The 26,961-nt window shown below is 39.7% G+C and overlaps 2 protein-coding genes across 4 annotated transcripts in view; one reads left to right on the top strand and one right to left on the bottom strand.

Moving 5' to 3' along the window:
- GOPC (golgi associated PDZ and coiled-coil motif containing) overlaps nucleotides 1-7,542 on the top strand; it is a 39,737-nt gene extending 32,195 nt beyond the window's left edge. For 2 of the 3 annotated variants that reach the window (XR_014491597.1, XR_014491598.1), the window contains one exon: nucleotides 7,194-7,542. The gene's annotated coding sequence lies outside the window, so the exon portion shown is untranslated. Of the gene's footprint in view, nucleotides 1-6,689 lie in introns of all 3 variants that reach the window. The other variant, XR_014491599.1, reaches the window with a different exon arrangement.
- Nucleotides 1-26,961, bottom strand: part of DCBLD1 (discoidin, CUB and LCCL domain containing 1) — a 47,386-nt gene that overhangs the window by 11,649 nt on the left and 8,776 nt on the right. The window contains exons 3-14 of the mRNA XM_083355515.1: nucleotides 20,008-20,142; nucleotides 19,142-19,193; nucleotides 17,983-18,055; nucleotides 16,762-16,895; nucleotides 16,017-16,057; nucleotides 14,546-14,761; nucleotides 13,579-13,703; nucleotides 11,889-12,036; nucleotides 11,681-11,797; nucleotides 10,850-10,940; nucleotides 6,678-6,727; nucleotides 5,457-5,576 (exon numbers count right to left, since the gene is read on the bottom strand). Coding sequence (XP_083211641.1) covers nucleotides 5,457-5,576; nucleotides 6,678-6,727; nucleotides 10,850-10,940; nucleotides 11,681-11,797; nucleotides 11,889-12,036; nucleotides 13,579-13,703; nucleotides 14,546-14,761; nucleotides 16,017-16,057; nucleotides 16,762-16,895; nucleotides 17,983-18,055; nucleotides 19,142-19,193; nucleotides 20,008-20,142 — 1,302 coding nt within the window. The remainder of the gene's footprint in view (nucleotides 1-5,456; nucleotides 5,577-6,677; nucleotides 6,728-10,849; nucleotides 10,941-11,680; nucleotides 11,798-11,888; nucleotides 12,037-13,578; nucleotides 13,704-14,545; nucleotides 14,762-16,016; nucleotides 16,058-16,761; nucleotides 16,896-17,982; nucleotides 18,056-19,141; nucleotides 19,194-20,007; nucleotides 20,143-26,961) is intronic.

Genomic DNA, 26,961 nt, shown 5'->3' with positions numbered 1-26,961 from the left:
ATTGGACGTAGATGATTCACAGCTGGATCTATTCAGGGACGCTAGGAGCAGGAGGCAATCCAGCAGAGTAGAACAGAGAAAGGCAATGATGCAACTCGGTGAGAGGAGGAGAAGACAATGAAGCCACGCCTTGGGGCTGCTGAAAAAAGGGGAAGGTGTGGGAGATGCTGGTTGCTGAAGGAAACACTTTGAAGATCTTCTGCTAGAGTCCTGGTCTGTTATTCCTGTTTAACTCTTGTTTGAACTTTTGATTTCTTTGTAAATAAATTTGGTTGGGTTTTTCCAGCCTGTTGACTATAAAAAGGGGTTGTCCCTGACATTCAAACAGGGCCGGTCGTAGGCTGGAACAGAACAGTACTTATGATCGGTCTTCCAAGTTTCTCATACGAGTTCCTGCAATCACATGCTCATAATCTGGATACTTGGCAGACAGCTTCGATCATAGCAGTGTGTTGTGGTCATGTGATCACAATTTACAATCTTCCCTGCTGAGTTCCCATAAACAAAATCAATGAGAAGCCAGTAGGAAGTTGGGGTCACATGAGATCCTTGCTTAACAGTCCATGGTGATTTGCTTAACGATGTAACCAAGGACTGTGCACTTTACAACTGCATCACTTAGTGATGGAAATTCTGGTTCCAGTTATTGTCATTAAGCAAAGAACTACCTGTATTATATGAATAGTGATGGCTAAGAAACGTTGCAGTATTGTCTGGTGAATTTTCGTGGGACAGGTTTACAAGCTGAAGTGTTGCAGGTTTAAGGAGAGGTTGGGGGCAAGACTCAAAAATGAAGGGCAGAAAGACAAGAGCCCATGCTACCCCAACTAGGGACAAAAACCAGTGGCAATCTGAAAGAGGTAATGTTGACCTGTCTCTCTTAACTCTAAAGCAGGGGTGTCAAACTGCCAGCCCATGGGTCAGACGCGTCACACGGAAGTCGCGCCCACCCCATTGCCAGCAATGGCAAAACAGTCCTGATATGACGCGAGTTTCACATGTCTGCTCTAAAGAGAAGTAGAGTTCTTTAGTGTTATAGATACGTATATACAAATTCAGCTAACATTACCACTTTGCAAACATTCTCACTAGCGAAAACATATCGTTTAAAATATTTCAAATCTCTGTGATTGTCTTCCAAGCAACAGTAGAAGAAAGGAACAGCGGAGTGCAGTTATAAATTACATCTACCAAGTTAGGCTGCAAGAATTGAAATTCAGTGCTGTTTTGATAGCTTAATAAAAAGAGAAAAATGCATGAAGATACGTTGTGCACTATATCCTGCATTAAATCCTGTGAATTAGAAAAACCCCTTAACAGAGCGCATTAAACTTGGTAAAAATTGAATATGCTTATTTTAGTCTCCTCCTCCTCCTTAAAAGAAAATTTTTAAAAATGCTTCCCAAACTATCCTTTCTCCACCAAACATTAGCAGCATACAGGTAGTACTCAACTTATGACTGCAATGGAGTCCAACATTTCTGTTGCTAAGCAGGACAGTCGTTAAGTGAGTTGTGCCCCATTTTATGACCTTTACTGACAAATTTGTAAAAGGAATCATGTGGCTGTTAAGCAAACCCGGCTTCCCCCATTGATTTTGCTTGTCAGAAGCCTGCTGGGAAGGTTATGAAGGGTGATCACAGGACCTGGCACAGTGTCAAAAGTACAGGCTAGTTGTCAAGTGTCCGAATTTTCTTTGTGATGTAACCATGGGGATTTTGCAACAGTTGTGTAAAAAACAGTCATAAGTCACTTTTTTCCCAGTGCTATTGTTACTTTGAATGGTCACTAAATGGATGGCGGCAAGTTGAGAACTCCCTGTAATTTTGCTAGGTTTTCAACGGCTACTGCAATTGGGCCTGCAAGATTGAGGATCGTATCTCTCATAAAGCTATCGAATTAATTTTGTGAAAAAGTGCCTGTTTCCAAAGTTGTTTAGAACAGGGCTTATCAACCTTTTCAAAGATTGTACTGCTTTTAGGATATGGCAATGTTCGAGTACCACCAGTCGCCTAGCAAGGTGTCAAAAATGTGACCCCTCCCCAAAAAAGAAAAAAAGTGATAAAAGTACAGGTAGCTTCCACTTACAACAGTTTGCTTAGTAAATGTTTGAAGTTACAACGGCATTGAAAAAAGTGACTGATAACCATTTTTCACACTTATGACCATTGCAGCATCCCCAGGGTCACATGATTTACATTCAGAGGCTTGGCAACTGATTCATACTTATGACGGTCACAGTGTCCCAAGGGTCATTTGATCACTTTTTGCAACTGTTTTGACAAGCGAAGTGAATGGCTGGGGAGGGGGCATGGCCAGCTCGTCACTCAGGTTGCAGGTGCCTGCGGGGAGTGCGGGTGGGGCTGTGAAAGGAATCCGTGGATCTCCAGTGGAGGGGGGAGGGTGGGACTGGGGTAGGCGCCAGGGCATGGTCCAGTGGAGTGCGGGGGACTTCCGGACAGTGGTGTGGGCTGCCTGGAGCCCTCAGCAGCAGAAGGCAAGCACCCAGGCCGGCCCTCGAGCTCCCAGGGCACCAGGATCCTGCAGCCCAACCCACTCCAGGGTCCTGGGTGAAAGGGAAGAACTCAGAACACGGTCAGCCTGTGGGGCAAAACAGTCACCTGCAATACCAGGCGCTCACCGTCGCCTCTACGTGCACACAGGCATGTTCGGCTTCTCGCTGGTTTGCCTCGCCCGGCTCAGCCTCTCCATGTGGTGAGGAGAGCACGCCGCTGCCTGCCAAAAGTGGGCAGGGTGGGGTCTGGGTGGTGTAGTGCAGGTAACATGGACTGTCATGTCCCGACCCTTCCCCACTTATGTTTCTTGCCTGTTTGTTGCTGCCACCTGTGTGTGCGCTCAGCCTGTTTTATCTCCTCTCCTCTCTCGCCCCTCTTCCTCGCAGATCCAGCTGACTCTTCTTCCTTCTCCCAAGGCTGCATCTTTTTTTTTCTCCATCTCCCATCCAAACTGCCTACTTTTATATCCCTTCCTGTCTCTGCCCCCCTCCTCCTCCTTTCCCTTCCGGGTGAGCCGAAAGTGCCAATCCTGGGCCTCTGCCCTGCAGCTCCCGAGGACTCTCTCACAGCATTGCGCCGCTTTGGCTCGTTTCCTCCCCCACTACACTTGTCTAGGCTGGGCACGTGCCAATCTACCACTGGTGATACGTGTAACACCGTTTGAAAAGCCCTGGTTTAGAACTTCTGAAATTGAATGTGGCCTCTTCTTTTGGTGGGAAGAGCTACCAAACAAACTTCTATTCCCCCCATGTAGAAATTGCCTTTGGATTATGCATATACCTCAAATAAGATACTGATGCATGCACACTAACAAGCACGGAAAGAAGGCCCATCCATTTTTAATTCCCCGTCTGCTTATTTGAGCTAATCAAAGTTTCATGGTGTCTTGCATTAGAGCAAGTGAATTGCAAAGCCCCAACTTCTAGAACATTTCAACAAATCCTCAATCATGAATAGAATTCACTTAGTGTCAGTGCATCGCCTGGTCTCTTGCCACAGGAACCCTTTTAGTCAATGCTCTAAGTTTTTATAAATATTCATAAATATTAGCAGCAATGGGGGAAGAGATTGGGGAAAAGCACATTCCAACAATGGAAATAGTTTTATACAAGCATATTAATAATGATGTTTTTAAAAGAGCCTTGGTGGAGCAGTGGGCTAATGCCTCCTTAAGTAACACCAGCTGCCTGCAATTAGTGCAGGTTCGCATCCCACCAGGCTCAAGGTTGACTCAGCCTTCCATCCTTCCGAGGTAGGTAAAATGAGGACCCAGATTGTTGGGGGCAATAAGCTGACTTTGTAATAATGCCGCTTGGGGTGTGTGTGAAAGCCCTAATAAGCAGGCATATACATAGAATGAAGGCTACTACTAAGCTTGTAAGCCACCCTGAGTCTTCGGAGAAGGGCGGGATATAAATGGAATAAAAATAAAAATAAAACATAATGCAGATAGTCCTTGAGTTACAACAGAAACTGGGACTAACGTTTTCTAAGTGATGTGGTTATAAAGCATCTGGTCACGTGTCCTTAATGACAGCAGTCCTGGTTGCCGTTAATTGAATCCCACTGGTTCTGAGCCAAGGTTCCACTCTGATACCAAGCCATTTCCAGCCTGACCCATCCCAACCCTGAGCCTTGATTACGGTAAGGGACTGTCTCCTCTTCAATTCTTCTGACGCGCCTCCCTCTCTCTCCATCTCTGCCCTTCTGGCTATTTTGTACTCCACTGTCCTGTGTTCACTGCCCCTGCTGGCCTTACTGCTCCATCTGATCTTTGCTGTCTTTTTCCTGCCTCTTCTGACAAGCCACACCTGCCCCTTGTCCAGACAATGCATGCCCTTGTTCCAATCACATGCAGGCTTCTTGTGAGATTTTTGAAGGCTTCTGAGCAAGGGTGTCAGGGCCGGTAGGCCAATGTGGCGGGCTGACAGGGCCAGTGGAATGCAGGGAAGTCAAAAAGGTGGGGGGGAAGACATAGATGGATGGGGAGAGTTGAAGTGCCTCTGTAGTTTACAGTGCAGGCGAGTTGCCAATTATCCGAATTTTGATCCCAGGCCTGAGGCTGCTACAATGGCCGTAACTTCAAGGAAAAAGTGTAGCTACCTAATATAAGCCCTACCCCCAAAATAAGCCCTAGTTTTGGGGTGAGGTGCATGTCTAAAAAACAAGCTAGGGCGGTGGTGGTGGTGGAGCTTACCCCATTGCAGTCAGGCCTCCCATAGATCGACACTTACCTCACCTTGCCGGCCCACTTCTTCTGTGGCCGAGAGAACAGCTTCATTTTGCAACTGTCAATGGAACTCCGGCCTGCATTTTGCAGTCGGAGGCAGCCAAGAACCGAGCTACAGATTAAATCCATAGCTCGGTTCTCAGCTGCAGAGGCTTTCCAGAAAGGCCTCCGACTGCAAAATGCAGGCCTGAGCTCCATTCTCAGCTGCAGAAAGAAGCTGCTCCTTTGGGCGCAGAAGAAGCGGGCCGGTTGGGCGGGGTTGTTGGTGCCGCCGCCGCAAGGTAAGTGGAAAAGACACCCGCAAAAATAAGACCTGGTGCCTCTTTTGGAGCAAAAAATATATATAAAAAATAAAAATAAGAGTGGGTCTTATTTTCAGGGAAACACGAATTGAAGCAAAATGTTTTCAAAGAAAAAACAACCAAGGAAGTCCAGTTGCCTTTTGGAAAAGCACCTTTGTGCCTTTGAATGGTCACTGAATGAATGACTGTAACTTAAGGACATTACTTTTTTAAAACATGCAAAAGTTTGACAAAGGGCAGGAAAGTTCCCCGTAATGCATTTTAGAATCTAGGAAAGCAAGCCTTTCTGAACAGAGAAAATTATTATAAATCTGTGAACTACACTGCCTTTTCCTAGCTGCAGAGAGGGAGATCAAATGTCTTGCACGTTATAGTGTCAGAAACAGTGACTGTTTTCAGAAGAGTTACCTGCCATCTCGCTTGTGATCAGTTCCAGCTTTTTGGGTGTCTCTTTCTCATTATTGTAAGTGATGGTGAATTCTGCAGACTGATATCGGACAAAGGGTGGTTGGATTTGTTTCCAGAAACCTAGAACAGAAACCTAGAAATTTAGATCCTAGCTATGTTTAATCTCAAAAGGTAAATTAATCTAAAGCACTGCATGCATAGAATCTATTTACTCTTAAAGTTGTTGGTGGCATATAGATTTATTAGGTGATTATCATAACATTGTGTTCAAAATGATTTGGAAAACAACAGGACAGAATTAATTGTAGTTTGTATCAGAATCTTCACAAGTAGCATTAGCACTGTCAAATTAGCTCTGTAAGGCTCAAAATGCCAGAGGCCCACTTGAATGGAATTCTAAGGTAAAGGTAAAAGTTTCCTTATCAAGTTGTGTCTGACTCCAGGGCACGGTGCTCACCTCTGTTTCTTGGCCGAGGAAGCCAGCGTTGTCCAAAGACAATTTCCCTGGGCATGTGGCCAGCACAGCTATATGCCAACAGCGCACGGGACCTTCCCACCAAAGTGGTACCTACTCGTATTTGCATGCTTCCGAACTGCGAGATGGGCAGGAATTTTGCTAGGATGCAATTAGTTTTCTTACCTCTTATAGTAATGGAGGTTTATATGTTCCTTTTTAGATGGCAAAGAGCTAGTGTGTGGAAGCTATTTCTCAAGGGAGACAGCAAAACCTCAGCTTGTATACACAAGATTTCTAGCTCTACAAAATGCCCTGTGTGGAAAGCAGCTTTTTATTTCTTGTACAGTCATGAAAATATGTCACACTTTTTTAATGTGAAATTTGGCCTTGCCGTGCTTCTCCTCAAAGCCAGACCCTGTTGGGGAGTCAAAGCAGCAGCATAAGACATAAGAGTGCTCTGTAAAAGCCTTGGTGGTTGTAGGGCATCATACATCTTACATGCAGCCACAAAGGGCAAGGGAGCAAATAAAAGAACCTATCCCACAGAGCAATCAGAGAAGCTGAAAAACAGGATGAGCAGGATCAGAGATATCAGTGCCAGCTCTCTCTGAAGGTCCAGCTCTACTCAACCCATTATATATAAAACATGATACGTAGGTCACGACACAGAAAGGTGGAGTCCAAAAGATATGACTGATCAACAGGAAACATTTTTTTTTAAATTTCTTCTTGTCATATAACAAAAATAAAAGATTGCCACTAACTTGGTTTTCCAGTGTCAGATGAACCACACGCCGCACCTTTCTTCCCTTTTCTGTAATGAAGAACAAGATCAGTGGCACATTTTCCTGCTTCAGTTCAACTTTGACCAGATCCATCACTTGGTAAATTGCAAACTGCAGACAATTCTGAATTTTTCAGGCCTACGTCTTCCCAAGTTTTACTACCATCGATATTGTCAAGAATCTGCAAATCTGTTATTTTTTCCTGGAAATCAGATACATAGCTTTCCTACTGTATTTTCACTGGACTTCCAAGTTCAAGTGCTATGGGGCTTTGATTTAAATAATTTTTATTTATATTCACAGCTTCATTAAACAAAGAAATCAAGAAGTTAACAACTTCCCCCTTTATTTATTCAATTGATAGCATTTCCTTCATGAGTTCAAGGTGGCTTAAAACAGCAGATGGCTCCTACTCAATTCTTTATTTGGAAAGATTACTTAAGATAAGGAACCGGTTCGTATCTGCCTGTACAGTAATGCTATTCCTTTCATCAGGTTCTAGGGTGAAGAGGAGTTAGAAAGTTCATTCTTCACTAAGACTAGATGGCTTGGCAAGGAGGAAAACGGAGTGTAAGATGATTTGACAGGATGTCAACTCAGTGTGTCAATCAGGTTGTGTCCATGCCTGCAAATTTCTCCCTGTTCACCAGCAGCTCGAACATGTGCTTACTCAAAAAGCAATCTCCATGCAGCTCTGTGGAACTCACTTTTTTTGGCTTACTGTGATATATAATACAATTCAGAACAAAAGCATGGTGAAAAGCTACAGGACAATGAAACCTTATTTTACTAGGAATAACTTGCAGGAGGGGGGTATTGAATACTCCCAAATGTCTATTAAATATGAAAGTACAGTACATAATCACAGTGATTTTTGTTAATGTATTATGCACATTGAAAGGTAAACCACATAATGAAATCTGGGACATATTACATGTATGTATGTATGTATATGTGTATACACATGTATGTATATGTATGTGTGTGTATGTGTGTGTATACTGCTCGAAAAAATAAAGGGAACACTTAAAACAACACAATGTACTGTATTTAATAGTAGGATGTCTTATCTTGTGTTCCCTTTATTTTTTTGAGCAGTGTGTGTGTGTGTGTGTATGTATGTATGTATATGTGTTTGTGTGTGTATATATGTGTGTGTATATGTGTATGTATATATATAAACATGGGACAAATCTTTATTTCCTGTTTCGGCCTAACCGAAGGCCATCGACAGGCAGTAGTCACAACAGTGACAGCTCATATTTGTGTAAAATTTTTTAGATTGCTAACAAAGAATTAAAGGGAGACTGATATGCATTTCAAACTTATTTGTTTTCATCGGTCAGCCATACCCTTCTGAGATTCGAACCTGGGCTGATTGCACATTAGGCAGTTGTTTTAACCTCTAGGCCGCAAGCTCTATCTCACTTTGTTAGCTGAGAAGCAAGGGAGATATGTGTTAAATGCTTGTTAACTATTTAGATTACCTTGCTAGGCCCCAAACATGGGATAAATCTTTATTTCCTGTTTCGGCCTAACCAAAGGCCATCGACAGGCAGTAGTCACAACAGTGAAATGCATATCAGTCAGAACACAGCTAACCCCCCACCCAATCAGAGCACACCTCCACCCACAGAACACACCCCCTCTGGCAGTTTAAAAAAGAGGAACAAACAGCCACTACCACACACTTCTCCCAGAAGAATGAAGCTGAAGCCACCAGCCTGATGAGTGGGACCTCGTCGAAACGTCGCCAAGACACACTCAATCCTACACGGGAAAAGACCCGAATACGCCAAGACCTACATACCTATACCCGTGAAAATCTACGAAAACATAATATATAAGCCGGAATGCACACGTCATACAACCCGCCTTGCCTACCCTACAAAAGGTGCCGAAATGCACACATGTCATACAACCCGCCTTGCCTACCCTACAAGGTTCCATCCAAAAAAGGTGCCGGAACTCTATTCTGAGCGTTCTATGACAAAAAAAACTCTGTGTGTGTGTGTGTGTGTGTGTGTGCGCACACACACACACATACACACATTCCAAAAGAGGCACCAGGTCTTATTTTCGGGGGGGGAGGTCTTTTCCACTCACCTTCAACACCAACCGCCTTTCCCCGACAGCCCCACCCAGCCAGCCCACTTCTTTTGAAGTTAAAGCAGCAGCTTCATTCTGCAACTGAGAATGGAGCTCTGGCCTGCATTTCGCAGTCAAAGGCCTTTCTGGAAGGCCACTGCAGCCGAGAACCAAGCTATGGTTGAATCCATAGCTCGGTCCTCGCCTGCAGAGGCCTTTCAGAAAGGCCTCTGACTGTAAAATGCAGTCCTGGGAACACTGCAGAAGAGGAGTGGCTGCAAAGTAAGTGCGTGCGGGGCATATGGGGCAGCTCCACCTCCTATCCCCGCCCTTGCTTGATTTTTAGGTGTGCACCTCAACCCAAAACTAGCGCTTATTTTGGGGGTAGGGTTTATATTAGACCCATTCCCAAAAATCAAGCTAGGGCTTATTTTGGGGGTAGGTCTTACTTTCAGGGAAACACAGTAACTATATCTGTCTCGTCTAGACTACTTTGGATTTAGATGATTTGTCCATTATACGGGTGGACATCCAGATTGAAATCTGGTCCTTTGCATCTAATATTTGCTAAAGAGCAATACTTTAAATCAAGGTTTCAGAGTAATTTTTTTTTTATTTTAATCCCATTTATATCCCGCCCTTCTCCGAAGACTCAGGGCGGCTTACAATTTAAGCACAAACCAATGTGCTTAGCAATAGCCTTCATTCTATGTATATGCCTGCTTATTAGGGCTTTCGCCCCCCCCATAAGCGGCATTATTACAAAGTCAGCTTAATTGCCCCCAACAATCTGGGTCCTCATTTTACCAACCTCGGAAGGATGGAAGGCTGAGTCAACCTTGAGCCTGGTGGGATGCGAACCTGCACAAATTGCAGGCAGCTGGTGTTACTTAAGGAGGCATTAGCCCACTGCTCCACAAAGGTTATAGGTTTCTATTCCATGATCAGCCAACAACCACCAAACTACAGTCTAATTTAACAGTGTCTTCATAAGAAGGAGAAAGAAGGAAGAGAGGGTGAAAAAAATAACTTGCTCTGAGGATATTTTTCGTAGGCTATTTCTTTCTAAGTTCAGAAATCACAACAATACCTCATTACAAAGCATTTTTTCCCCTCTGCCTCAGCTCTCTTTTAATGATTGAGTGCATTTTAAAAAAAATGTTTCTCTCTTTCAAGGCTAAACCAAGTGCAGCTATCCTATTCTGAGCTAATCCTTCATGCAAATAACTAACACTTAACGAATTCACAGAGGTGCCTGAAAGCATCTTGAAACAATGCTTTGATCTTGCTCTTCTTCTATGCTCGCCCACAAAATGTGGAAAGAACCTTTCTGGGCTGGCACACTTTGTCAAGCTATACAGTCAGCTCTCCCTAAATCTCTCCCTTTTTGTTAGGTGCAATTTATAATTATCACATATTCTCATGGATAAACCAAGAATTGTAGATTCCAAAATACACCACCAAAATTGGGCTTGGTTTATCCATCGATGGGCTTTTCAGCTAACATATACACTAATGTTTTGTTGTTGTTTTTTTAAAGAACCCATGTATTGTGTATATTCTGATGGATAAGTCAACCCTGGAATTTTTAAACAAAATACTATGAAAATTATACCATCCATTGATAGCCAATTGTAAAAATGAAAACATTCAAAAAATTTGGAGGGCCATCTTATTTACACGTGGCACATTTTTTCATGGTATTTTGGTTACAGTTCAAGACTCAGCTTATTCACTGATGGGCTTACCCACCAGTATATACGGTATGCGAATGAATGTTAAGTGAATGAGGGAAGGAGAGAGAGAAAGTGTACACTCGGAATTGTGGGAGCTTGATAAACTAAACTAATTAAAACTGTTGGGAATTAAATGAGATATCAGACACGCAATAGTTTAAAGAATTAACATATAAAATCATTAAACAAAACAATATATTCCCCATTGGAATTAGTTTTTATCTACCAATTACTTTTGAAACATTATAATGAATAAAGAGGCTGCATTTATCCAAATTATGACAATGATTATGTATCTCAGTTCTAAATGAGAAATAAATCACATACTTTCGCAGTGCAATAAAGATCCAGATTCCCAGTAACAGGAGCAGCAAAAGCACCACCAGCGTTGGAATAATGACAGCCATAAGATTCAATCCTTAAAATAAGTAAAATATAAATCAAGATTTAAAATATGTTGAAAACAAAGCTAGAAAGCTGACTTGAGAGCTGCATTATGCACTAATGATCACACTGCATTATCATATACACAAATAGGAGTACACCTCTTGTAAAGCAGGCACTCTTTATTCTATTACAAAAACAAAATCGATGGGAGTGCAAGCCTACTAGGAGTTTAAAAACCTATACATATCAGAGAGGTTGTGATGGAAAAATGGCTAGTGTTAAGTGCCAAATATCTTGTCCTCCATAATTGGATCACATTGGCGTAGGGCTCATTATTCAATAAGCTTATCGAATCACTGGTTCAAGCCCATTACGATTAAACGATGCTGCCAACATGGCAGAATTCCAATAGTGTGATTTCAGACTACTGGGAGAGAGTATTAAGGATGAAAATGGGAGCTGACTGCTGCCCACTTCCTCTTCCGTTTTATGTTTTGAAGAAAGCAAAATATGCCACTGAAAGACTGTCCTATCAGACTGCAGTGATACCATCTCAGGAAGCAGAAGCCACAAGTGAGATGCTGGACAAATATGAGAAAAGCAGATAAGCACAGGAAATGTCTATATTTGGGGGGGGAGGAGGGGAGGGATGGGAACTGCCTGCCTGGGGACTGGGCAGTGTGACTGTTTTTTTTTTTGAATGGCTGTTCCCAATGGATGGCAACTTTTCTCCTCCATTTCACATATATAAGATTACACTGACCGTCATACCTAAATTGGTTTCAACTAACGGTATATATTCTGTGATTGATCGGTCATCTTTTTTAGTTGAAACACTTGTGCTTTGACTTGGTCTCTGCCCGAGTGGATGAATAAGAGAGCTGTTACCTACAAACAGATGAAAAAAATGTCAACATCCCAATTGTGGGACAATCCGATTCTACTTTTTATCAGATCTGTAACGATAAAAATGGCTTACTTTGGGCTGCTCGACAACCAATAAGTTCCACCTTCAGGGCTATTCTTTTGTGCCAGGTCTGTGGGATAATTCTTACAAAGCGAGCTACTATAGGGGGAATAAAATTATTCCTAACTACATCTCCATGATTTGAGTTGGCTTTGAATACCTGCAACAGGGAGGAAAACAATTCAACACACACAAAACAGGATGATCAATGTAAGAGAAAGAGAAAATGGAGATTAATAAAAGACAATAACATAATTCTTATTCCACAAATTAATCTTTCAAGGAAATATTGTGACAGGAGGTTAAACTGAGCAATTCAAGTCTGCTTTCTCAATGACTACAATAATAGAAATAGCGTAGTTTTTTTGACTGACTTAATAGCAAATGCTCTGTCAGGCCCTAATTTGAGCAGTGTCTGGCATAGAGAAAACCTACTTGATAGAACTGAAGAATCTGAATCTGGATGCCACAAACTTTCAAGTCAGCACAATAACAAAAAGCCCTACTGTTTTGGGCCAAGGCCCATTTTAAATGGATATTTTGTTTCTCATAGTGGTCAACCTTGTACTCAAAACTCCATCCAACTTTGTTTGCAACTGCTATTTGCAATCATGCTTCCCCCACCCCAAGAGAATACTGAATCTATAGGACTAATAGCCCTCAATAATCCTATTCTCTATGTATGTATCCAGTTCCCCTTTAAAGCTATGCTGGCTAGTGGCTATTTCTGTATCCTATGGTAATGAAATTTACAGGATCATTATGTGCCATTGTAAGCTTAGACATCTGGAAAACGGAAAGGCTACCTCATTCTATCTAGAAGGGCCTTTTCCCACCTGTTGAAAGAAATTGGGGAAAAAACCGACCCATTCGGAACAATTTTCTAATCCCTCCCCTCCCCAGGTTTTAGTAAATAAAATCATTTTTGGTTAAATTTTCAGAGAAGCATTACATAAACAAATTGCTATTAAATGTTTGTACAGTTTTCTTAACGAGGGCATACACTGTCCACACTCTGCCTTGCATGTGAAAAAATAGGTTTATCTGACTGATATCCATACCTGTTGGATGTTTAAGATTTTGTCCATTTGTTAACCCAAAGGTGCTTTCTCAAGAGGTAACTGGACGTTATTGTTTTTCTTTGAAGATGCTTCGCTTCTCATCCAAGAAGTTGCTTCTGGGCTGAAGAAGATTCTTGGATGAGAAGTGAAACATCTTCAAAGAAAAACAAGAAAGTCCAGTTGCCTCTGGAAGAAGCACCTGTGGGACAACATAATCTTGATCACTGAGAATCTCCATAGATGTCCATTTGTTAACAAAATTTCTTATTTCATTACTGCTAGTGTACGGAGCACATATAAAAATACATAACTGTAACTGTCATGAGTCAATTGCACCTGATTTTGATCAAACGAGCATGGGGATGCTGCTACAGTCCTAAGTGTGAAAAATGGTCATAAGTCACCATTCAGTGCCACTGAATGGTCACTAAATGAACTTTTGTAAGTCGAGGATGAATGCTAGGAATATAGCAAGCTATTCGGTACACTTAATGCCACTGGAACCTCATTTCAATCAATAACATTTTCACCTTGATGAGTCTAACACTGCTGCTCCAATCATAAAAAAGACCAAAGTATTGAAGGAATAAAACCTAATAATCCCTTTCTTCCTCCACTCCCCATCCCCTAACCAGCATTACCTTTTCGTCGTTGCTTAAGATTCCTTTGTAAGTTCTCCATTTTGAGTTATTATTTTTATAATTCACAACAAATGTCTTAATGTAATAATTCAAATGAAGCACAGTTGACCCAGTAGTTCTAATTCCTTGTAATGAAACAAAAGAGAAATATAGTTTTTATTAGTTAGTAAAAATTAAACTAAACGTTTCTTCAAATAATATTAACATATTGAGACCAAACTTAAAAGTGTCACTGTTAGCGTTATATTTTATCACCATTTCCACTACTGATGTTCTAAACATTTGTTTACATGCATACCTTCTATCAGTAGATACAAATGTGTCCATTCAAGAAGCATAATTTTCCACAAATAGTAATAAGAACCATAAAATATGTAAATTCTGGATTGTGATTTTTACATACAAATGTAGTTTGACCCCACATTAATAAGGAATAAATTATTTCACTGGCTAGCAACTAGGAACAATTCTCACGTTGTATTTTATCATCCACACCAGATTGGTTTATACAATTCTTTTTTTAAAATGGAGGCTTCCAGATGCAAAACATTATGGAGAAAAGCAAGTTTCTAAACACAGAGCACAAGAAATGCAACCAAAGGAAGACCATATGAACAGTACACAAACATGGGCTCTTCTTGTAAGACACAGAGATTTAGGTTTATTTAGCCACTTTCATTTGCATCAGAACCAAGTGAGAAAGTTTGAGCCCAAAGCAGCAACACCTAGCCAGAATTGTTTAGCTCTAACTTACCATGCCGTCTGAACATACCATTGAATTATGGAATTATTATATTCCATGAATAATTGACTCAGAAGCATCTGCAGGATCCAACACTCAAAATGAAAAAGCAGTGGTTGTGCCCTCATGATGCAAAGACCACACTTACCATAACTGCACACGACATCATGGGACACATGTCAAAAGCATATGCTGCTGTACTGAGCAGAAAGCCTACAAACTGACCTGTAATTCTAGTTTTCTCTCCCAAGTCAATTTCCAGCCACTGTTGATGGTTACTCTGGTTTGCTGCCCAAGATGGTCCAGGAACTTTAAGCCAAGCTTTCTGAGGAGACCACTCAACTAAGTCCCCAACTTCACTGATTTCATCCCAGGATGATGATGCAGTCATCTGAATATTCAAAGCATCTCCACCTCCTAAATTCAGTGCTTTGTCACAACCTTTCAATTATAAAAAGAATGTGCATTTTTGTTTTCACTCTACACACTGTTTCATAAAAATACTTGCTTTGACCAGTAGGACATCTATCCTGGATATGTTTAATGCTCTACTCAAATCAGAACCCAACATCTGAACTTAGCACTAACATATTATTTAGCAGAATTGGATAAATTCCAAATTGAAGGTTTGGATTTCCAAAGATGGTATTATTCTGGCAATAGTCTTAATTCTAAGTTGCATCATCAACAACGCAATAAAGAATAGTTGGTGTTCAAAGTGTGTTGAACCCAAGCACACTGTAAAAGAATTCAGCTACATAAAGTTACAAGTAGTCACTGACTATCAACCACAATTGGGACTGGAATTTTAGACACTGAGGAAAGCAGTCGTTAAATGAGACACCCACCTTACTGCTTCACTCAAAGACTTCCCAGCTGCTGTCATTAAGTGATTGCACATATCGTTAACTGGAGCGTTGGGTGTCTCGAGTAGAAGACCTCCAGCACCCACTGGCACTTGAAAACCTACCATGAGCCAAGAAGCCTGGGTCCTCTCCCTGACCCATCACACCCAGGTCTACTTACCTTTTATGTTGTTCAGTAACTGCTGACAGATACTCCCAGCCAATGTGAGGCACAGCTTTCCTCCCAAGGTCACCTCGTGCCATCCTGCAAGCAGGCCCCATTGTCTCAAAGGGTCCTTCCTCAAATCAGGCAATTTGAACCGTTACAAGAAGGTGACTCACTTGCAGGAAGATATGAGGCAGTCTTGACAGGAAGGCTGTGTCTTGTGTTGTCTGGGCGTACCTTGTCAGCAGCTGCAGAACAACACATACGTAAGTGGTGAGAAAAAGTGCCAAGCCAGCTTCGTGCGTGCTAGTGAACTGGTGAAATGGTGGGGGTGGTGGTGGTGGAGAGAGATAGGTAGGGGCAGTTGCAATGCCCCTGCAGCCAATCACAAGGATGGGTAGATTGCCAAGCGCCTGAATCTTGACTATGTGACAGTGAGGCTGTTGCAACAGCCATAACTTCAGACAAAGGTAATAACTCTGTTTAGCACCATCATCATTTTGAATGGTCGTTGAATGGTTGTAAGTTGAGGATAGCCTGTCTAAACGCCTACTCGATAGCAAAGCTAGTGGATTTAGTTCTGAGTAATATCTGAATAATATTTATAATGATAACAGCTTTGAAGTACTAATTAAAATAGTTAGGCTTCATTGAACAAAAAAAGCAAAATAATAACACTCCTTACCATTTGAGTTAAAAATAAATCGCTTGTTTGATAGAGATCCACTGTCAACAAAAAAAGATACCATGTTAACTATCTATTGTTATAGATATGTTTTTGTGTGTATTATTCATCTATATTTATCAACCAACCAATCAAAGCTATTTTATGTATGATATTGTTAGCACTTCTATTTCAAAGGATGAACTCCTTCCATGACTTTGAATAATGGTGACAGATCTGATGCCTATTATTATTTAACTGTAGTGTTGAGGTTGTGCGAAGGACCCCAGTAATAAATGCATTTTATTTGCTGTTTAGTTCAGGAAGTAGTCTAATATCACATTTTAGCAACCAACCACTGAGTTTTGACACATATATCTTCAATTAATAACTGAACAAAGCTAATTCCCACAATTGGCTTTTCTCTTTGAACGATTCATCAAGCAAACTGGGAAGTCCGTATTAATTACAACAGAACAATATTTAACTTTAGAAAATATGGTTCAGTTGCTCGTGCTAAGGGACGTGCAGACCAATTGCGTAAAAAAAAAAGGGAAACAACTTTTAATGGGAACACAGTTATATGTCTCATTATGTTAAGGATAGCATACGCAGACATAATTTTAGTTGCAGATCAAATTACGGTTATTTAGGCTTTCTAGTTTAATTATGACTTAATTCTGAAAGAAAAGGAAACATGCTGCACACTACTATATCCTGCCTTTAAGTAAGCATATCATAAGCCAAAATACAAAACAATACTTACTCTTGGGAAAGGATACCATTGGCCAAGATACCCTGATACCGATTTTTTCCTTTCAACTGAACTACATTGATCTGGCCACCCACTTCATCTGCAATGATTCCAGCGTGTATGGCAGATTTGCACAAAAAGGACGTCTGGCGTAACAAAGTCAAATTAACAAACAAACAAACCAAAGATTATATTTTAGTACTTAAATAACTCACATCCATCTAGCCAACAAAAGAGGCCACTCTTTCAAAAATCAAGTCTAGCAGAAAAGGAAAGTACCCTTTCTCTGCAAATTATCTATTTAACTGGAGAAGAGACAGCATTACTTGGGAAAAGATTGCAACAACTTGACTTGTTAGGTAAATATGTTCTGAGGTTAATATTTTACAATGCAAGCAATCTTTCCTTGCTCAGAAATCATTAAGTGCCACTTCCTCAAAATACAGGTGGAGAAGAATATTGCCACCTGCTTGGGTCCTTTAGTTTAGATACTCTAATTGTAATGAGGAGGAGGACATTGCATTATTGCCTAAAAGAGTCCATTAAGCCTGACATGTAAAGTGGATCAAAAGGAATGGTGCGTGAAGATTATATCAATTGGCAATTGATCTAAATGAAACTACACACCCACATAAATATACATACAAGCGAACATTATGAGAATAATAATAAAAGAACAACCAGTCATTATATTGACCAGATCAAAACATACATAATTCACTCTGTGCCTCCAAACTGTGTGCAAAGCCTAAATATACATGTGGCTTCAACTGATCTTTCCATGACCATCAATGCAGCTCTTCGGGTGAAGCAATACCTCTTTTGCTATGCCTTACAGTGAAGCTGCAATGTTGTAGCGAGGCAACTGTCTTACTGGCTGTTCTGTTCATATGTGCCAGAAGACATTTTCACTCAAGCGAAACAACACGTGAAGTGGTCTGCCTCAAAGCATCAACTACTAGAGGCAATGGGGCAGAGCTTGTTTTTAGATTTGAAGCGCTGCTTTGCTCCAGCGAGCAACACTGAGACACCTATGTAAAAAGCCTGATTTTTCAAGATTATCTGCCTCTGTTCATATCACTATTTCCAGATCTTAATATGCTCCATGTTGCATAATAATTTATTGTACCTGCTTTGACCTAAGTTAAATGTTTTATTGATTAGTCGAAAACGTCTAGAAAACAGTGCTGCTACTTTTTTCTTCTCAATCTGCTCTTATGTTGGGGTACTTACATCTCTGTAGCCTTCTATGATATTACCAGAAATATCTCCTATTATATCTCTGCAACCAGGTGGACAGTATCTGCTGCCATGGGAAAAAAAAGGGGTGGGGCTCATTATTTGAAGTAGAGATTAGTAATGAAGTGCAGTATGGACACACACTCATAAATATAGGCATAAACACAAATGACACCAAGACCAAGGCCTTCCCCCTCAAAATTCCAGTCGATTCACACGCTCTATGGAATAGCAGAAACACCCACAACAGCAGCAACTCGAATGTATATTGTTTATTTCTTGCTGACATACTTGAGCTGGATCTTATGTACAAAGAGATGTTTTATAACCCACTACATATTGTCACAGTTCTACCTGCCCTCCCAGGTCCAGCTTTTACAACATGGCTAGTGAGACCTTGTTAGCATTTGGAGTATGTTAAACTGCTTCTGTAGCTTTTACGGATGTGGACAACTCTCCAAGATGCTGCTGCTTTAGCACAGAGTCCACTAGCAGCAGCTATCAAAGACACTGGAGGTTTCTGAGGGTTACAACAACGAGTTTGAAAAAAAACAACAAGAAAAAGAGGAAAGTAACCAGTGAGATCACTCCTGAGAGTCTGCTTTGTGGTCTCATTCATCCTTACTAAAATTCTTCTGGGTGTGAACAAAGCATGCATGCTCTGAATAACAGTACGGTCACACGCATATGCCTCGACTCATTAGCCAGCAGCAAGTCCAGCTAAAAAAGATGCCCATCTTCTGAAACTATTTCTTGCTTTATGTGCCTTGATCTTCCAAGCTACTGCATGAGATACTTCTTTTTGTGGTTAGGAGCCAGACATCTTCAATACCAAAAGCACAGTCCTGACTTATTTTGGCATCACAGGTCACTATATATTAGGACGGTGCAGTGTTCTGCTGCAGCATTCCTTCATTACATTTGGAATGTAAAGTTTTCCCAAAGAAGTCCTTACTGCCTGAGACTCAGACAAGCATCAAGTAGATAATCACATAGGCAGATGCCTCCAAGTATTTCCCGACAAACACATTCCTGTGGTTGGCAGTGGGGTTCCTGGCTTATGGTCATATCTATTATCTGGTTACAGCAATAAACATGTTACAAGCAAGATGCAACTTGACAGCCAGAGTCTAACCCTTAAGCCTATACGTACCTATACTCCAGCTTTGTGTAGTGGCTGCCTTTCTCCAGACATGTGATTATATCTGTGCAAAGTAAAAGTTATTTCTCAATCTGGAAGATACAAGTACTTGTGAATTTATATTCGTAAGTCCATACATACAGACTTAGTCAGTTAAAGCTAAAGTGTCATTTAAGAAGAATTAAGAGCCACAGAGGCCCTGCAACGTTTGTTCCCCATTCATAACCTTTGTTTTACCTTCCCTATCCTTCACGTAGATTTCTTCAATTGGATCTACTTTCCCCCCCCCAAAAAAAATAATTACAGCAAAATTTCAATTTAACATACGTCTTGAGGGAAGAGTTATCGTTTAGAACGCTGTCAGAATTTACATATTTTACATATGTGAAATTCTAGTTTAGCAAGAACTGTCTTATGCCTGGTATGATAGTCAGTCAGACTATCATGCTCCGTCATAAATCAAGAACAAGAAAAGATAAGACTTTTATGTACAACTTGGCAACAGACTAGAGATTCAAGTTCTTTCATGCCAACATACAGATTTTTCCAGTATCAATTTCTGACTGCAACCATTAGTACTGAAATAGTCAGATGAAAGGCAATTTCCCTCTGCTTGCTTCTCCTTTCTGTTCAGAATGCTTGGCATGCCAGCAAAAAAGGCACTCTCGCTGCAGTCTGGCCACCTTCCCATTTCCATAAGAAGCAAGACAAGCAGGCAGCCAAATAAGGGACGGTGATTAGAGGTCACTAGCATTGAGGTTATTCTTGCTTCCCAAAACTAAGGAATGAGAACAGCGACCAATTGGTTTTGTAGTCACTGTTCCCTTGACAGCTCATCTCAATTCCTACCTATATTCATTTGAGGTTTTCCACTTTACCTGGATGATCACTGCTGGTGAAGGACAGGAGAAAACCCCTACCAGATATATGGGACCTGCTCTCAAAGCGAATGGTTACTTCACGAGAATCCAAGATTATTTCTTTTGGGATGGGCACATTACCACAATAAGGTCCTAAAAACAGAACAAGTATAATTGGAGACTTACTCCATACAACAGAGACAACACCCAACCCCCCCACCAAATCCATAGAACTTAGTTTACTATGTGCATATTTGACTTGCAATCTTTGAAGTTAGTTAAAATAGCTAAAATCTTGCCACCTTTCATTCAATAAAAAAGAAACACTAATATTAACATTTCAGATTATTTTAGTTTCAAGTACTGTAACGTAACCAGAATTCGGTAGTTTTGAAAGTATAGCTTTCTTAAAAGAGCAGTAAATAACAAAACCTGACAATTGTCATTTAAGGTCTTAACACAGTATGTGTGATAATTACATACATAATAAATGTAATAAATATGTAAATAAATATGTAAACATGTAATAAATATATTCATATAATGTATGATTTTTTTAGTTCTTGGTTTTAGTTTTGTGATTTTATGATTTGTAGTTTTATTACTGCTGTGAACTGTCCGTCATGTTTTAAGATAGCCATATAAATTTTTAAAATACATTAATATATGTAGCACTATTTGCAAAATATATATTCACATTTAGTTATTTCTATGAAAAACAAAAACAGTAATCCTTTTCCTTATTTTCTTCTTCTGTCTTGAGAAATAGTTTATTAAAAGTTCAGTAACAATTTTATTTTTTTACATGGGAAGATAAATGCACTAAACATTTTTAGATCCAAACTATAGAGCATTATAATGGAACCAATTTCATTATTTAAAACATTTTAAGATGTTACTTTTTATATTTGAACTCTTTAGAAAATTAGGAAATGCTTTTGCTGGCTTAGTTTGCCATTTTATCTAACTGTAATTTTTAATAATTAATGCAGCATTACTTTCCTCAAAGCATTATAAAATATTTGTTAGAAAGCAAGGTGAAAACAATTGGAAATGCTCAACTGAAAGTAGTAAACAATTTGGAGATATAAATAATTTGTAAAAATGAAAATGAAAAAATTTAGGGAAAAAAGATAGGAGATCTAGTGATAGCAGAAAATAAGAGAGTGAATAGCAATCTATAAATTGTAAAAGATAATTATTATGTGCAGGATGTAAAACAGTATTATTCTACTCCAGGGGTGTCAAACTGCCGGCCCATAGGCCAGCTGCATCATGCAGAGGCCGCACCCACCCCAGCTTCGGCAATGCGAAAAAAGGCGCAATATGTTGCGACATGTCACGTGATGTGTTTGACACTTGTGTTCTAGATCTAGTCATACGTATTATTATATAATATATAAACATTAAAGAGAATTACAATGTCCACAAAAGCAAGTAATTCAGGTTTTTGTAGGTTTCACTTATTGAGAATTCTGTAGGTATAAAGATTGTGAGTCAAGTTGATAGGTTAGTTAGGAGATAAAACTAACAACAAAATGTTTCAGAAACATTTAGATGTGACCTCATTTTAGCATGGAAGTTGACCAGACCTATGTACATATCAGTGGGAAATCAATTCAAAGTTGCATGAAATATTTGGAAGAGAAAGTTATCTTTAATGTAAGATCTGATGTCCTGAAGGACAAAGAAAGTATTCAAAGATTAAAGGTTTAATCTTTTTACTCTGAGTGTAAAATCCTCAAAAATGATCACAACAACTAAGTTCACATCCAAAAAAGAGGGTTTCAAACTCAAAACAGGATGTTTCAAATTCAAAAGTTTGAATTCAAAACATTTTGCACACACCTAGGAATTATTGTCTCCTGTCTCCTGTTAAATTACTAAGACCTTAAACATTCCTTAAGGCTAAAGAGCTATTGCAGGATGTAATTATGCTTGCTTAAGAGTTTTTATTTTAATAAAAGACAGATTTGAGGAAGTCTGAAATATGTTAGTAGAAGGCCTAAATTACAGACCACCAAAAAGTGTAGCACACACTTTTAAATGTTCTTACTTGCTTTAAGAGTTAAGAGGTATGTGATGAAGCATAATCACGGCTTGTTTTGCTATAGTCTAAAGTGTTTTATATCATTAGAAACCATTTCTACCAGCCTTTCACTATTAATACTTCTAGGTGGTATTTCTACCACAAAAATAACTGTTATGGTTTAAAAATATAACAACTGAAGGCAGAAAGGACTGCAATTAACTCCTCAAGAGAAACTAATACTGGCTATAAAAGTCTCTGGAGCATTAAACAGCAGACCGAGGAAGCTTTCAGATGCAGCCGTGATTCTTCACAAAAATGGTAATATTACATTGGAGAGAGTGAAATACCTCAGCTTGACTGTCCCTTCATAATCATCCAGGGTTTGATTTATCAGTTCCCAGTCAGCATATGTGCAATATATATAGGCAGTCTTCACTTAGCAACCATTCAAAGTTAGGCAGGCCACTCCAGAACTCCTGATGACCCATTCTCAAAGTTCTGATGGCTGCATTACCCCATGATCACATGATCATGTATGGACCACTTGTCAACCAGCTCACACTTGCAGTATCCCACAGTCAGGTGACAATGGGTTTTGGCATTTTTTGCTGCTTTCCAGCAAAAAAATTTCCATTTAGAGCAGGGGTAGGCAAACGTGGCTCTTTTATGACTCGTGGACTTCAACTCCCAGAATTCCTGAGCCAGCTCAGGCATTCTGGGAGTTGAAGTCCACGAGTCATAAAAGAGCCAAGTTTGCCTACCCTTGATTTAGAGGAAGCAGGTTCATTTAATGACTATGGCATTCAATTAATAACTGAGCATTTGGTGCAAAAAAGGTCATAAAATTGGGTGTGATCCCATAATGACATTCCATGAATTACAATCGTAATTCCGGGCTTTATTATGGTTGTAAATTGATTTGTTCAATGAATAAAAATAAATCTGGAAATGATCTGGAAGTCAATACTTAATGTGTACTTTAAAAAAATAGAATGGAAAGAAATGGTTATTTTATGTTTTAAAGGTTACATTTTCCCCATTCCTTTTTTTCAGACTAAATTTGTCTCCAGACATTTTCCCACAGATACACTTCTAGTATCTCTTATATTTCCTAACGACCTGTCTTGCCCTCAAGTGTACAGTAATTAAGACTGCTGATTCATTCTAAGGTTGACTGGTCTGAGGCTAGGAAACATACAGCATTCCAGATACTGTAAAATAAATTCTGCACAAAAAAAATCAGACATGCCTGCACTTGCGAAAGAAGTCAACCAAGTCTCAGATTTAGAATCAACAGATCAAACAAGAATACTTTTCACAATTCTGTAAAAGAGAAGTATAAGGTAAAGAAACAGTTATCAATAATTCAGCATAAAGCTTGTGAATAATACAGGTCTAATTCCAGGAAAATTGAAGAGTGTTACCGTCTTTAGTTCAGAGAACCCAAACTCCTGCTAAAGGAATTTTTGAAGAGAACTAAAATGTTGCATTAAAGCACATGCGATAAAGTCCCAGAGTTAGACATATCTTTCTATTTAAATGAATCTCAGATAGCAAAACTTGAAGAAAGCCTTTGTTCAAGATCTTGGAGAATCACTGCCAAGGGAGACAGTATTGTATTAAATGGCCCAATGGATGATTTTAATGTTATATAGTTCCGCAATATATAATTCATTTGAGTGCTTCTATGTACTGCAATAACACCCTAATTCTTTTTCTGTACTTACCACAATGGTATCTAAGTCTATTTTCCAAGCGCCTCATTTAAAAAGCCTATTATCCCATATAAATGTCAGCATTTTCATATTTATTAAGGAGAAATATTTGCCTCATTAAAATGTATATTTTTACTATCAAACAGAAAAACAACTATTTATGTCTTTTTATAAGGTGAAAAGCAATGGTGTTAAAATATATAATTATTAAGATTTAAACAGCACTCAGAATCCAAGACTGCATAAAAACAGCTATTTGAACAGATCTTCTATAGTGTATCCCCCACCTTCTCTGTCAGGCAGGAATGATATAAAATGTAACCTTAAAATTCTAATCTTCCGCCATTTTTTTTCAATATTCCATATAATATAAGTCAGGTTATCCTCTATTTTGGCTACTTGATTCTTTATAATCAGGTATTCTCACAATCTTTCTTTAGCCATCAAGTGCTAATTGAAAATAAAAACACCTTTATGGTTCAAAAGACAGCCTGATTCCTAACTTTTATTCTTTATAATATTTAATAACACAAATCTGACCATATCTATTTAAAAATAAGAGCCACTTTCCATCATAATTGCTCTCTGGGAAGCCTGTTTAGGACTGACTATTCACAAGTTCTCATAACTGACAGATTAGAATAAAACTGCACACTCTTGTATTGTTATACTAATCACTGTATGGTAGTTTATGTAAAGAAAAACAACACAACTTGGAAAAGGGTTACGCCTTAAGGTCATGGTAAAATGAGCACTATTTAGTCATATCAGAGTAAAGATCTACTGCCTATTTTCCTAGATTATCACATTTTCAGACTAGACTAGTCATCAGTTCTATTTTATTGGATTTCCCCAAAGTTGCTTTTTCAGGAGGCAACTGGACTTTCTTGTTTTTCTCTGAAGACGTTTGGCTTCTCATCCAAGAAGCTTTGTTTTATTGGCTGTTACATCATTTCTACAAGTATATACAGTCATGGCAGAAATTGTTGGCACCCCAGAAATTTTTCCAGAAAATCAAGTATTTCTCACAGAAAAGTATTGCAGGAACACATGTTTTGCTATACACAGGTTTATTCCCTTTGTGTGTATTGAAACACAACAAAAAAGGGAGGGGAAAAAAGAAAATTGGACATAATGTCAAACAAAACTCCAAAAATCGGCCAGACAAAATTATTGGCACCCTTTCAAAATTGTGGGTAAACAAGATTGTTTAAAGCATGTGATGCTCCTTTAAACTCACCTGGGGCAAGTAACAGGTGTGGGCAATATAAAAATCACACCTGAAAGCAGATAAAAAGGAGAGAAGTTCACTTAGTCTTTTCATTGTGTGTCTGTGTGTGCCACGCTAAGCATGGACAACAGAAAGAGGAGAAGAGAACTGTCTGAGGACTTGAGAACCAAAATTGTGGACAAATATCAACAATCTCAAGGTTACAAGTCCATCTCCAGAGATCTAGATATGCCTTTGTCCACAGTGTGCAACATTATCAAGAAGTTTGCGACGCATGGCACTGTAGCGAATCTCCCTGGTCATGGACAGAAGAGAAAAATTGATGAAAGGTTGCAACGCAGGATAGTCCGGATGGTGGATAAGCAGCCCCAAACAAGTTCCAAAGGAATGCAAGCTGTCCTGCAGGCTCAGCGAGCATCAGTGTCAGCGCAAACTATCCGTCGACATTTAAATGAAACGCTATGGCAGGAGACCCAGGAGGACCCCACTGCTGACACAGAGACATAAAAAAGCAAGATTACAGTTTGCCAAAATGTACTTGAGTAAGCCAAAATACTTCTGGGAAAATGTCTTGTGGACAGATGAGACCAAGATAGAGCTTTTTGGTAACGCACATCATTCTACTGTTTACCGAAAACGAAATGAGGCCTACAAAGAAAAGAACACAGTACCTACAGTGAAATATCGTGGAGGTTCAATGATGTTTTGGGGTTGTTTTGCTGCCTCTGGCACTGGGTGCCTTGAATGTGTGCAAGGCATCATGAAATCTGAGGATTACCAAAGGATTTTGGGTCGCACTGTAGAGCCCAGTGTCAGAAAGCTGGGTTTGCATCCGAGATCTTGGGTCTTCTAGCAGGACAATGATCCCAAACATACGTCAAAAAGCACCCAGAAATGGATGGCAAGAAAGCGCTGGAGAGTTCTGAAGTGGCCAGCAATGAGTCCAGATCTGAATCCCATTGAACACCTGTGGAGAGATCTTAAAATTGCTGTTGGGAAAAGGTGCCCTTCCAATAAGAGACCTGGAGCAGTTTGCAAAGGAAGAGTGGTCCAAAATTCCGGGTGAGAGGTGTAAGAAGCTTATTGATGGTTATAGGAAGTGACTGATTTCAGTTATTTTTTCCAAAGGGTGTGCAACCAAATATTAAGTTAAGGGTGCCAATAATTTTGTCCAGCCCATTTTTGGAGTTTGTTTGACATTATGTCCAATTTGCTTTTTTTCCTCCCTTTTTTTGTTGTGTTCCAATACACACAAAGGGAATAAACCTGTGTATAGCAAAACATGTGTTCCTGCAATACTTTTCTGTGAGAAATACTTGATTTTCTTGAAAAATTTCTGGGGTGCCAACAATTTTGGCCATGACTCTATATGTGGTGTGCATCAGCTCTAAATGGATTCATAAATCCTGTCTTCCACCTTTTTTTACAGAATTAGGCCTAGAGTGGCCAATTGAATCACTGTGATGACCTGGGCACTATTTTTTGTACCATATCTACACACCCTTTTTTCTAAACACTTTAATCATCCTTTCTTGCATCAGCTAACTTGTGCTATTGCTTTTAGGTGCCATAAGTCTAACACAGAACGAATATTCAGTTGTGCATTTCAGCTGCTTTTTTAAAAAAAAGAAAAAGAAAAAGTGAAGCACTAGGTAATGATAACTCCCATCTCACTCTGATGGGAGTGATTACTGATCTTTGGGCTCATCCTTATTCTTTGTAGCTGATTAACCACCAGACTATCAAAGTGTCCTTGTATATCTACAGCTCCCTCTGTGATTGGTGCTTTTTAAAAATAAAATAAAATAAATCAAATTCCTGAATAAACACAGTGCAGATAAGGATGAGAAAAGATTAAGGTAGAGTGCTGATTTTATACTCCCTTATTGGTCAGTATGTGGGAGCTTTGGGCAGCTCATCCAAATAACTTGGGAGCAGGCAGTTAGGATGAGGATGGGTCTCCTCCGTGAAAATGATTCTGATAATTTAGGGAG

Source organism: Vipera ursinii (genome assembly GCF_947247035.1).
Source record: "Vipera ursinii genome assembly, chromosome: 1".
NCBI classification, from domain to species: domain Eukaryota; kingdom Metazoa; phylum Chordata; class Lepidosauria; order Squamata; family Viperidae; genus Vipera; species Vipera ursinii.
The sequence above is the reverse complement of the archived record's forward strand: the minus strand, read 5'-3'. Positions and strand labels throughout refer to the sequence as shown.